This window comes from Gymnoscopelus microlampas, assembly GCF_963454915.1.
Source record: "Gymnoscopelus microlampas genome assembly, chromosome: 16".
Classification (NCBI taxonomy): domain Eukaryota; kingdom Metazoa; phylum Chordata; class Actinopteri; order Myctophiformes; family Myctophidae; genus Gymnoscopelus; species Gymnoscopelus microlampas.
The window spans coordinates 14,961,895-14,975,469 of record NC_139953.1 but is presented as its reverse complement, the minus strand read 5'-3'; the positions used below and the strand labels follow the sequence as shown (position 1 = coordinate 14,975,469).

The window sequence follows — 13,575 nt, the reverse complement described above, 5'->3', positions numbered from 1 at the left end:
ACATTTTCACTGTCCATCTAACTTCTAAAAGGTGGTTTAAGTATTACGTCCTCTTTTGTATTATCCATACCTGTGTGGATAAAGAGATAAACACAGGGTCTGATAGCAGAACGTTTGGGGTTCAAAGCTCCTGAAGAACATTTTCACTGGCCATCTAAATTCTAAAAGGCGGGTGAAGGATGACGTTCCCAATGGTAACTTCCATGCCAGCGTGGCTCAAGAGTTAAACACAGGGTCTGAAAGTAGAAGGTTTGGGGTTCAAGGCTCCTGAAGGACATTTTCACTGTCCATCTAAATTCTAAAAGGCGGGTTAAGGATGACGTTCCCAATTGTACTTTCCATGCCAGCGTGGCTCAAGAGTTAAACAAAGGGTCTGAAAGCAGAACGTTTGGGGTTCAAAGCTCCTGAAGAACATTTTCACTGTCCGTCTAAATTCTAAAAGGCGGGTGAAGGATGACGTTCCCAATTGTAACTTCCATGCCAGCATGGCTCAAGAGTTAAACACAGGGTCTGAAAGCAGAAGGTTTGGGGTTCAAGGCTCCTGAAGAACATTTTCACTGTCCATATCTAAATTCTAAAAGGCGGGTTAAGGATGACGTTCCCAATTGTACCTTCCATGCCAGCGTGGCTTAAAAGATAAATCAAAGGTTCACAAACTAAAGGTTCGAGGTTCAAAGCTCACTCAAAACAACTACTAAATAAAAACTAAAAGGGTAATACAACAAAAAAACAATGGAGCTGTGGTCAATACAAACTGGTGATGAAAAAAAACAATAAAAGAATGTCTCAAACAAATTCATGTGGAAAAAAACAATGGCCATAAAATCACAAAAAAATACAAAAATAAAAATCTTTAATTAATATGTAAATGTATTCAGCTCCTCCCCCTGGAGGTAGTGACACAATGGTGTCACTACCGAAACGAAAAATAAATGTACTAAGTCCAGAGCTCGATGAATGTTAGGGACCAAAAAAAAAGTCACTACAAAGTACTACCAATCAACTTTAAATTGCCTGAAACTTACTCCTAACAGGTTTTTGGGGGAACAATTTTGGCCTCCACACTTAGTGATTTTTTCGGATTTAACTTCGTTTCGGTACCATGGCTCAAGAGAAAACTCTGGGGTTTATAAACCGAAGGTTTAAGGTTCGAAACTCCTGGAGCACATTTTCACTGTCCATCTAACTTCTAAAAGGTGCTTTAAGTATTACGTTCTCTTTTATATTACCCATAGCTGTGTGGCTCAAGAGATAAACACAGGGTCTGAAAGCAGAAGGTTTGGGGTTCAAAGCTCCTGAAGAACATTTTCACTGGCCATCTAAATTATAAAAGGAGGGTGAACAATGACGTTCCCAATTGTAAATTCCATGCCAGCGTGGCTCAAGAGATAAACACAGGGTCTGAAAGCAGAAGGTTTGGGGTTCAAGGCTCCTGAAGGACATTTTCACTGTCCGTCTAAATTCTAAAAGGCGGGTTAAGGATGACGTTCCCAATTGTACTTTCCATGCCAGCGTGGCTCAAGAGTTAAACACAGGGTCTGAAAGCAGAAGGTTTGGGGTTCAAGGCTCCTGAAGAACATTTTCACTGTCCATATCTAAATTCTAAAAGGCGGGTTAAGGATGACGTTCCCAATTGTACCTTCCATGCCAGCGTGGCTTAAAAGATAAATCAAAGGTTCACAAACTAAAGGTTCGAGGTTCAAAGCTCACTCGAAACAACTACTAAATAAAAACTAAAAGGGTAATACAACAAAAAAACAATGGAGCTGTGGTCAATACAAACTGGTGATGAAAAAAAACAATAAAAAAATGTCTCAAACAAATTCATGTGGAACAAAACAATGGCCATAAAATCACAAAAAAATACAAAAATAAAAATCTTTAATTAATATCTAAATGTATTAAGCTCCTCCCCCTGGAGGTGGGCTCCCTCAATGCTCCTCCCTCTCCTACCGGAGCTAAAAGAGGGCGTGAGGAGGGAGGCGGGCTTCATCCATGGTTCTCGCCTTAAAAAGACCGAAAATTGAGATCTTCCCTGACCAAGATTCAAACCCACGGCTATCCGCTTGTGAAGCCTATGCTTTACTCTTGCACCACCAGGCCTTTCACATTAATTAGGATTTCGAGGTTATATTTAAAGTTAAAGCAAGAGGTGACAGGTCAAAAGATGAAAATCCACAGAAAACACCTCTACCCCTGACAGAATGTCTGGATCTACTAGATACACCCTCTGATGATCAGGGAAAGGGTTCATTATGACACGACTGAGATTTAGGTTGTTTAAAACCATCTGTTAGAAAACGTTTACTCTGACTGAGTCTGAACCCAGATTTACACTTTCATTGAAAGGAAACAGAGAGATGTTTCGTAATGTCATAAAAATTCATACCCTTTTTGTCATTTATAAATTCCTTAGTTTCAGATGATCAAAACTATAGCAGTTTTGGTGTTAAATCAAGTAGGCTACATTGTTCTCACTTTGGACTGGACATTAAAAAATATGTCTTAAGTTTTCAACTATAGTTCCTCAAACAGTGCTGTATTATGATCACAGATCCTCTTTGATTAATTGAATTAAGTTTAAGAAAATACCACTTCGCACTCATGGCATGCAGCATATCAATCAAATCAATGATCAATTATAGGCCGAGCTCCATACTTCGTTTTGAGGTATTCTAGTGACTCAGGGATAACAAATTACATAAATTCAACCACTTAAATGTAATGTATTTATTGCAACAACCAACCAAGAGTGTTGCAAACGGCTGAGTTTGTAACAAAATGAGGAAACTCACACAAACAAAGAACGTTTAAATTATTTTATTAAAACTAACTTAACCCCATATGGGTAACTGGTGAGCCTCAGGGCTCAATACTAGTGTATTTTCTGTTTTGTGTTATTATGAGGAAAGTTTTGACTGAAAATAGCCGATCGACAAGCTCACAACGTGTCGCAGTGAGCTTGTCGATCGGTTATTTTCTGCTAAAGCTATACCCACAATACGGATACTGGGGTGGTTAACAGTGCTTAAAAGGCAAGACCACTTTGGTAGAGGTTTGGGTTGTGTAGTTACCTTGCCATGATGCATCTCCAAAGGTGGGCAAGAAATCTAAAATAATTGCTCCATTGATAATAAAAAATATGCTCCTCATTGAATTACATTGTAGGCTGAAACAGCTCTCAAAGTCACTCTTTTAGCACAAACGAACACAAATAAAGTTGATTCAGACTATATAGAACATCACCAAACCCAGTACCGTTTGTTTTTTAAATAAAAATGCTAACATCCTGTTGATTTTGCTATTTTCATTAAAAAGAACTCGGACTGGATCCGCGGATCTGGATCTTCAAATAGTAAAATCAACAGGAAGTTGACATTTTTGTTTAAAAAAAAAAAACAGTACTGGGTTTGGTGATGTTCTATATTGACTGAATCAGCTTTGTTTGTGTTCGTTTACGTGCTAAAAGAGTGACTTTGAGAGCCGTTTCACCGTACAATGTCAATGAGGAGCATATTTTGAATGATCAATTTCTATTCAATTATTATACAGCAATTATTTTAGATTTCTTGTTCACCTTTGGAGTTACATCATGACAAGGTAACTACACAACCCAAACCTCTACCACAGTGATCTTGTTCTTTAATAAGCAAAATCCAAAAGGCTGGAGTGCTCCCAGTGAACTTCACGGTGAGAGAGAGAACAAGAATGAAGTCCAGCCACCTATTTTATAGAGGACAATCCAGGTGGGCCAGATCTCCACTGATGACACACTCCGCCCTCCAATCATTCTGACACACATGACACATGGTTAGTAACCATGACAACCACACCAGTCACCCTGACAACTTCCAGGGTTGTCACAAGAATTAAATATAAAAATAGATAGCTGTGCTGTGAACAATTTAGGCTGACAAGAACAAAGTATTTTTTTAACGACAGGACTGTATGGCATTTTGTTTATACTAAAGTATTGTATGACTTCATTTTTTATGTACGAGTTTAGTATGACTTTTCTCATATACTATTGTGTCAATGTAGGAACTGAATTAATAACAAGCTAAAGTCCTTTTTGCATCAACTCCTCCAAGGAACAGGCCATATGGTGTAGTTGGCAGGGCTTTATTGAAGAAAAGGTGACATTAAAAACAAACAATTAGACAAATAATCATACATTGATGATGACAATGAAGTGCACATTAGCATTCACACTGATTTACATGTCAACCTTAAAGTCACATCAGACAATGAGCATGAAACTGTCACTTTTACAAACTGTAATAAAAGTTATCCTTGCCTGGGCGTACATCTGTGCTGGAGGCTGACGACAGGGGAACAGGTTCTCCTGAGAGCAAGAAGCTGCGATGGCGAGATGAGTGAATGACATGGTCCAAGGAGTCTCAGATTCACTGAAGCAGTTAAACCATGCAGGGTACAGAGGTCTGACTGTTTTTTTTTTACCACTATAGAACTATTGTGTGTATTTGAGCATTGCCCTGCATGCTCTTCAGTGAAAGATTACAGCCAGCTACAAACATGAAAAAACACCTAATAGTGTAGGTCAGGGGTCTTCAACGTTTTCAGGCCAAGGACCCCCTAGCTGAGAGAAAGATGAAGCAGGGACCCCCTCTATAATTGTATAAAATTGTGTTTCAGATTAAACTTTTTTGTTTACTTAGTCTGCTCTTTTTACCCTCTACACCTCTGCCAAAAATAGCCGATCTACAAGCTCACAACGCCTCGCGCTAGATCTGCTATTTTTGGCTAAAGTTCTCCTCAGAAAAGGGATGCTAGGGTTCAAGTGGTTAATGTAAAAAAATAATAATCATAGCACACAAGGTTTTGGCGGACCCCCTGTAGTAACTCTGAGGACCCCCTAGGGGTCCCGGACCCCCTGTTGAAGACCCCTGGTGTAGGTATATTTTGCTTGTTACGGGGCCAGAGCTCAGCTCTGGACCTGTTTTATTACGGGGCCAGAGCTCAGCTCTGGACCTGTTTTATTATTGGCAGTATTTTAGTTCTTCTTCTGCCACTTTTCGCAGTTCTGGCTGAACCGTGCTGTCGCTTTTTACGAAACTCGGCCATATGGTAGATGGTCAGGAAAAACGATCAAGAAATAATTCTCACACTCATTCGTCAAAAGGTGGCGCTATAGCACTCAATTGAAAAATGCCAACTTTGAACAGGTACAACTCATGCCCTTTTTGACCTACAGCCATGAAACTTGGATACACATATGCGTCTCCTCATGCTGAACAACTTTCACCCTGACTTCTGACCTCTGACCTTTAGATCTCCCACCATTTTGAATTATATGAAAAACAGTCATTGGCTCCTAACTTCTGCATTTTTTCACTTATGGAAAATCCGCTGCCAAGTTGCTGTCGGCATAGGTCCAAAGTTCAAGTGTTAAACGTTTCGTGCAGATTGCTCAAAAATCCCATGAGGAGATAGATTTTAACTATTACAGTTTTATGAAAATTATTCATCTGCGCCTAAAACATACATGCAGACTCACATTTCTTTGAAACTTTGCAGAAATGTAGAGGGTCATTCCAAATATCACTGAAACCAATCTTACTCCAATTGGCCAAAGGGGGGCGCTATAGCAATTTTTTGAAAATGCAAACTTTAACCAGGCATAAGTCATGCCTCGTTTGGCCGAAAGTCGTGGAACTTGCTTACACTTGTGCCTTGACTCACGAGGAACACATGTATTGCTTTGACCAGTAAGCTCCGCCCTTAGCATGTGGCGTCTCTCTCTCTCCCCCCCCCTGGGATTATCTCTGCTTGCAGCTATATTTGTGTTTATTTTTCAAAAGAGGCTCTACTATATTGTATTGTGATTATGAAATGGCAGAGATATTACTGTATACATTACATTGTACAGATAACATTTTTACTTGACTAATTGTTGTTTTATGGCTTTTTAAACTGATGTTCATACAAAACAGTAGGCTGTTTGTCACACACAAAAATGTAACCATTTACATGAAATATTTTTTTCACTCAACTGATTCATTGACACATTAAGTTACATTTAATAATTTCAACAATAACTACAGAGATATGGTGTACCAATTTGCGTGAGGTTTGTACAAAATCTGTAAGAGCAAAAAGTGTAGGAAATGCATAATGGCCCAAAAGTACCCCTCGGGGTACTTGAGCAGCTTGCAGGGGGTACAGGGAATGATCGGGGATTCATAAAAAGGTTATAAGAAACTATTCCATGTAATTTCATAAGCCCGTTGCTAAATTGTTATGTGAATGAGTGAATCGTCCCGTAATAGAGCCACCATGAATCAATCGGACGTTCCTGATTTGCGACATTTTGTGCAAAACGGGCCACCAATTTGAAAAATGTAGAGCGGCATTTCTTTCTTGGCCTAGTGGGAATGTGTGTGCAAAGTTCCACGGCAATCGGACATTGCATTCATGATTTGCAGCATTTTGTGCAAAAGGGCCACTACCGCAAATTTGGAAGCCAATCGTAACCGATCAGGATGGAAAAATCTAACCGATAGACCTTGATCACGTGGCTATTATGACTATGTGTAGTGATTTGCGTGAGGTTTGCACAACATCAGTAGAAGTAATATAAAATAAATGTTTTGCAAAAATCAGCCTCCTAGTGGCGCTATAACAGGCTGATGTGAAAAATTTGGGGCAGAGGTTCTTCTTGGGCCTCCTGAGAGTGTGTCTGCAAAGTTTTACTCTGATCAGTCCAGCAGTGCCAAAGATTACCTGTTCACAGACAAACACATGGACATACGGAAGGATGAATGGACAGGGGTGAAAACGTAAGTCTGCCTTTTGCAGTCCGGCTTGGCGGAGACAATAAATTGTGGGTTGTCCGTTTCCATTCGGCCCACCTTTTAGTCCTTTAGCGGCTTCTGATAAACTACATGTCTAAGGTTCTTACAGAATTATAACAGTGAAGACCGTGACTGAATGTACATTTCAATTCATAAAAGGAGCTACCATTCAATTAATGATTTCTTTCTGAGATTGTAAGGTCTTTGCCTCATTTTCATCAATAGGAAATTGTATAAGCTGAAAAGCTATTTTCAGATCTTTTTGAGCTGAGTGGGTGGATTCACATGAAGTAAATCTTGAAATCACACCCACCATGTCTCAGGCTTCAAGTTAGTCGAGCATGCAAACCTGATATACTGTTTGCACACTTGCACCGTTAATATTAAGAATAGCCCAGGTACCTCAGGCACTTGTTGCTCATACTGGTGCTTCCTGGCTCCCCTATAATGTACAGTATCATACAGACATACCAGCCTGATCGCCAGAGAATTAGTATACACTAGACCATACCCGTCGGCGCAGCGCATCCGTGGGGGGATATGCGCACATGATCTGGCAACCCGGGAGGCAGTTCGTCCCATAGCTGGGCAGGCCTGTAACCATGGCGACAGTGTTTGACAGAAAAACGCTAATAAGAAGCTGAGATTTGATGAAATTGAAAAACGGGCTTCACAGTTGCGTTCAGATGGTAATGGTCAATGGCTGTGTGCAAAATCAGAGCAATTGGTCCAGCCAGTGAGGAGAACCGGGTGTCTTCACTCACGTACTCACCACCACTACAGAGGTTACTAGAATTATAGTAGGATTATAGTAGGATAGGATAGTAGGATTGCACGGATTTGTGCACGTCATTCCGTGCATAGTCGCCTAGAAACCCCCAAATTCCGTGCATATGTACGGGGAGTCCCACGGTGGGCGTAACCAGTCGCAACCCGGAAAAACCAGGAAGTAGAGCAGTCCCCACAACAAAATTTACGATTCTGTGCCTATCGGTACGTAACTCAAACGCCGCTGAGTAGGCTCAAGGGAATGTCGCAATGTTCAGGACGGCAACTCGCTCGCTTTAGCTCGCTCGGTGGTCCTTCACACGGCGACAATTCCCTTGAGACTGCGCGGCTCCGAAATGGTTTAGTCACAATGGGGGAGATGCGAGGCGGCTATGCACGGAATTTGTGGTTTTCCAGTAGTCTATGCACGGATTTTGAGAAACGTTGAAAAACGTTCAATGAGAACGTTTCCTCTGGCGATCGGGTTGGACATACAGTAGCGAATGGAACAATTAATGGCTTGTCCAATTCTCTACAACTTAGCCTTGGCAGGGTTAGACTCTATCACTCCATCTGCTAGCATCTTCTTTATTTCTACTGGACTAAATCCATACTCCTTTAGGACTTGACATGTATGTTCTCCGATAAGAGGGTCGTGTGCCAAGCAAGGTTCCGCAGGAGTCCGAGAGAGTACCGGAGCTGGTCGGGGGCTCTCTTCACCCTCGGGGTCTTTAATGAAAGAACCTCTTTCCTGGTTGTGGGGATGGGAGCTCACTTCATCAAAAGACAACACAGGTGTGACACAGGCATCTTTCCCCTCAAAAATACTCAACCAATATGCTTGGGATTTAGAGGCAAAGCACTCAGTGAAGATCCGCCTGAGCTCAGGCCAATCGCTAAAGCTCATCTGAGGAGGCAAGTCTCTTGTATCCAAACCCAAACCTGCAAAGCAAAACCAAAAAGTGAGGGGAAAACTACGCCAGACATTTGGCCTATAGAGTAAAGTGGAGTCAAAAAGGTCACAACATTAGTCATCAAGTCTACACATGCAGTTATGTAGGTAGAAGAGGTCTAATCTAGTCTATCTACATTGCCAGACCTAACGTACTGGATCCATCTCAACTAAATTTTAGCGCGGCCACTGTGACCGGGAATGCCACACGCATCATACAAAAGTGATGGAAAAGAACCATAGCTTTACCAAAAACCTTACATTAAGCCCACTCCTGATGCTGCCAATGTTGAACCTCCTATTTAGTGTGTGTGTGTGTGTGTGTGTGTGTGTGTGTGTGTGTGTGTGTGTGTGTGTGTGTGTGTGTGTGTACTACTAACCATGAAGAAGCTGTTTGTAGAACTGTGGTTCAATGGCTCCTACAGCCAGATATTTTCCATCAGAGGTCTTGTAGGTGTCATAGAATGGAGCTCCACTATCCAACATGTTCTCTCCTCTAGGTTGGTCCCACATACCAATGCGACGAGACTTCCATACGAAAGAACCTGTGTACGCTGCTCCCTCCACCTAGTTAACACATAAGATAGAGTTAGAAAAAGACAGAGAGATGCAAGAACAAAGGATCATATTTAGAATATATACAAAATACACACATAAACGTGCAGCGTTTCAATCTGTTTGGTGGTGATGATTTACTTTTTGTCCTTAAAATGCATATGAATATCATGCATGTGTTGCTTTTTAAATAAGCATAATAATGCATGAAATATAGAAAAAGTAGCAATCCAGGGTGAATGATTGCTTAGAATGGCAGTATAGTTGAACAATGACTTTCTGAAATGTTGAAAAGAAAAATACATATACTCTGTTAAATTCTATACATTGATTGGATTGCCACTGATAATGTTAAATATTATTAACATTGTAAACACGAACATGTCCTGCATGTTTAGAAGTGCATTCTAGTTTTATACATCAACAATGTCTTGTATTTCAATGTAATCCTTCTTATTCCGGAGGAGTGGTGATAATGTATCTGCCTAAATAATCATCTTACCATGCTAGCATCAACAACCTGTCCCTTCCCTGATGTTGTCCTCTCCAACAGTGCTAGGACAACACCCAGTGCACAGGCCAGACCACCTCCTGCAAAGTCTGCAACCAGGTTCAACGGTGCATAGGGTTTGTCACCACTACGACCGAGCCTAGATAAAAGACCTATGAAAGAAAAAAGAACAGAAGAGAAACGGCACATGGAGTTGAGTAGTACAGAGAGGAAGCAAAAGGCGGGAGAAGCATGTAAACAGCATGCGACGTGGACAAACACCTCAATATCGATGTGAGGATAATATTATTGTGCCAATAATTTATGGAGGGCGGCCATGGCTGAATGGGTAGAGACTAAAGAGCCCGCCTGAGAAGCAGAAGGTCCTAGGTTTGACTACTGTACCTTCCCCGGCATTGTGTCGAAGTGTCCCTGAGCAAGACACTGAACCCCTACATGTAACTGCGCCCCCCGCAGTGCCCCCGGGGCAGTGGGTATAAAAAGTCCACAATGTATGTTCATACCTGACATGGCGAGATAGTTGATATCATGGCCAGCAGCAGTGGCATAGGAGCCAGTCTGTCCATAGCCAGTCAGTCGAGCATAGATCAGACGAGGATTCTCCTTCAATAGATCTTCTGGACCAAGGCCTAGTTTCTCCATCACACCTGGGAAAAGTGTAAAGGATATGATCAAAAACAATTCTGTCTACTCTCTCCCACTTGACCAACTGTAGGGACTACACAAGAGGGGAAGAAAATGAGAATTGTCATTAACAAATTAATTGGAAGGAAAGGGGGAGCAAAATAGAGATTACATTGCTGATGTAGATTATCTGCATTTCTGGAATTCTTTTATTTTTATTTGCAAAATGTTTTTGTAAAATATATAAGAATCGTTAAAGGGAACGTTAAGGAATCGGACCGTTAAGAGGGAATTGTTAAGGAACCGGAATCGTTGAAATCCTAAAAGATCCGTACCCTGGTTATTTTTTTTACCTTTACGGTAGGGTTCCAAGACGACGTCTGATTGGACACAGAGCTTCCTGAGCGCAGACACGCCGTCAGGAGTCTTCAGATTGAGTGCTACAGAGCGTTTACCCCGTCCCATCGTGTCCAACGCCATGGCAACTCGGGTGCGGTCCACTCGGATCACCTTGGCACCAAAGTCTGCCAGAATCATGCCACAGAATGGTGCTGGGGCTAGGCCTGCCAGCTCAATGACTCTCACCCCAGCCAGCGCCATGACAGGACAGGCTGAAACAGGGGACAGAGCTGTGGAAAATAAGACCATGATAAAGGCATCGGTAGCAAGTTCTCGAAGGTGTGTGTTGTGTAATGTAGCAAAGTTTTGAATGAGGGGGGGCTAAAGTAGTCCCAGATACCCCATAAGTTAAGTAGAGTACATTTTGTCTATTTGGTAACCTGATGTTTTTTGCTCCTTTGTGTGGCAAGTAAGTAAATAAATTCCCGAATGTTTTTTCCCAAGTGTTATCTCCCACCCCCTGAGGAGCTGCAAATAGTAGGATATTTTTAGACTTGGACAATGTGGTTATTTTCCAATACAGCAGTCAGTGTACTACTCCACTAGTGTGCCACTGACTGATTGATTGATTGATTGATTGAGCACTTTATTGAAAATGAATTCAAAAGGATAATAGTACAAAAAGGCCTGAAGGCTTGATGCCATTGTGGTCCTTTTGGGGAGAGGATATAGTGAGCAACAACACAAAAACAAAGACAAAATAATAACAAAAATATATTTAAAAAAACAAGTAAATAAAAAATTAAGACGGTATTTCCACATTAAAGACAAAAAAATTAATAAACCTTGTGGGACTTAAAACAAGACCTAAGAATAGCGCTAAGATAAGAAAGCAAAGTCCAAAGGTAGTGTCTGCAATTTACTGTGATCGTGTTTAACATAGTCACCAATATAAAGTTTACTTATTTATTTGACACGTGGTTGAATCATGACAAGGCTGTAATGAATTTCACATTTAATAAAAAACAAACAAAAAAAACAACAACACTGACAACTTAATATAACTCTACAGTTAGTTAGTAGTGAGTGAGTTAGTCCTAGTTTGACCCAGGGGCTAGAGTTAACTACCTGCGTTTATTTACTATTAATGTGATGTGGCATTAGCGAAGTACATTTCAGTGAACGATAAATATACAACATGCAACATGATTACTGGTCTGTGAAGAAATGTTGATGTCTTGTCTGATGATGGTGCTTACCTTTGACACACTGGCACACACTACAACAACAGCAAGCAACTCGTAGTACTGCTGTCGCTTCTTGGTTACGTCATTGTAGACAGCAGGATTTCTGGGTAATGAAGTTTTCATATCTATGGACGGGCAAATTGCTTTTGCCATACAGATAGATCAGTGGTTTTCAAACTGTTTAATCTCAAGGACCCCAAAATTGATATGTATTTGGCCGCGGATCTGAAAATATTTTCTGCCAGGTTCACCCGGAAGAGAAGATTTATGTTCAAAAATAATTGTCAAAATGATTCAAACTTTTCCAAACATTTTCGATATAAAAAAAAAAATCTAAAATAGCAGACGTACAAGCTTGTAGATCTGCTATTTTGAATAGCCAACATATAAATGGATGAAGTGGTTAAAATGATTGTGATGCTTATGTTAACTACTTTTGCTGGGGACCCTCTGGAACCCCCCCCCCCCCCCCCCCAGATCACAACAGAATGATTTTTTCTAATATATTGGAGTGATAGATAACTTGTTTACAGTTGACCATGAACTATCAAAGATAAAACAGAGGGATACATTTGACATTTTCTTTGTGTTCTTCATTTTTACAAACAGATTGAGTTAATATTACCATGAAAAGATCATAATAAAATAAAGATTAAAGAAATACAACATTAACACTTGCCAAAAGTCACTGGCATCAGCATCATTTTGGTTTAACAAAATGTTGGGACCCTTCAGCAATTCCCTCTTTCCTCCAGTAGATGGAGCTGAAGGACTATTAGAGGATAGGCCTGTGGTGGGCTGGGATATAATATCAGTGGGCTCTCTTGCATATGAGTCTACCAAAGCCATGCTGGTAACTTATACTGTAGAGTGGTAATGTAGGTACTAGGCCTTTATTTATCCCGGAAATGCAACCGTTAGTGGGGGCTGTTAGTGACACGATACTTCACTTTGTGATACAAGCGCCAAATTTTCCACAAAGTTTCTTCTGGACCTACTTTTTCACAAAAGCCCGTTAGCCACCCAAAAAAAACCAATATGGCTGCCATTTTCCAAAATGGCTGCCGGCGAAAGACATGCTATGTGGTTTTTGACCTGGATTGTGATTGGATAATCCAAGTTTGATTATTTTGGCATCAGAATATAGTTTTGACTCCCCCCCACCCCATCCCCCCGTTAGCCACCCAAAAACCCCCAATATGGCTGCCATTTTCCAAAATGGCTGCCGGCAAAAGACATGCTATGTGGTTTTTGACCTGAATTGTGATTGGATAATCCAATTTTGATTATTTTGGCATCAGAATATAGTTTTAACTCCCCCCTACCCCCTCCCCCCGTTAGCCACACCCAAAAAAACAATATGGCTGCCATTTTCCAAAATGGCTGCCTGCTAAAGACATTTTATGTGTTTTTTTTACCTGGATTGAAATTATTTTGGCATCAGAATATAGTTTTGACTCCCCCCGCCCCTCCCCCCATTAGCCAAGCAAAAATATATATATGACTGCCATTTTTTTAAATGGCTGCCGGCGAAAGACATTTCATGTGGTTTTTGACCTGGATCGGGATTCGATAATCCAAATGTTTTCTGAGGGTGTACTGTAAAAAGGTTGTGCAGAATGCGCACCACTGAGTTAAGGGACTAACGGGACACAGGTGGAGAAATAAAACTAATCACAAGGTAATGAGACAAGACAGGAAACGTTACGACAAAATAAAACAAACACAACAGTAAAGTAAAAACTAAGTAACCACTTAAAACAG

The 13,575-nt window shown here is 40.9% G+C and overlaps 2 protein-coding genes across 4 annotated transcripts in view; both read right to left on the bottom strand.

Annotated features, from left to right (window-relative positions):
- ost4 (oligosaccharyltransferase complex subunit 4 (non-catalytic)) overlaps positions 1 to 13,575 on the bottom strand; it is a 162,572-nt gene that overhangs the window by 42,454 nt on the left and 106,543 nt on the right. The window lies entirely within an intron of this gene.
- On the bottom strand, positions 5,669 to 11,855 carry LOC311063485 (alpha-methylacyl-CoA racemase-like). Of its 2 annotated transcripts, none has more exons than XM_084082960.1 (6): positions 11,841 to 11,855; positions 10,579 to 10,854; positions 10,105 to 10,248; positions 9,593 to 9,753; positions 8,916 to 9,102; positions 5,669 to 8,525 (listed from the first exon to the last, which is right to left on the bottom strand). In XM_084082960.1, exons 2-6 carry the CDS (start codon positions 10,823 to 10,825, stop codon positions 8,116 to 8,118), a joined length of 1,149 nt encoding a protein of 382 aa, XP_083939086.1. In that variant the 5' UTR covers positions 10,826 to 10,854; positions 11,841 to 11,855; the 3' UTR covers positions 5,669 to 8,115. The 2 variants fall into 2 exon arrangements, with proteins under 2 accessions (XP_083939086.1, XP_083939085.1); XM_084082959.1 differs by lacking the exon at positions 11,841 to 11,855 and adding an exon at positions 11,778 to 11,822.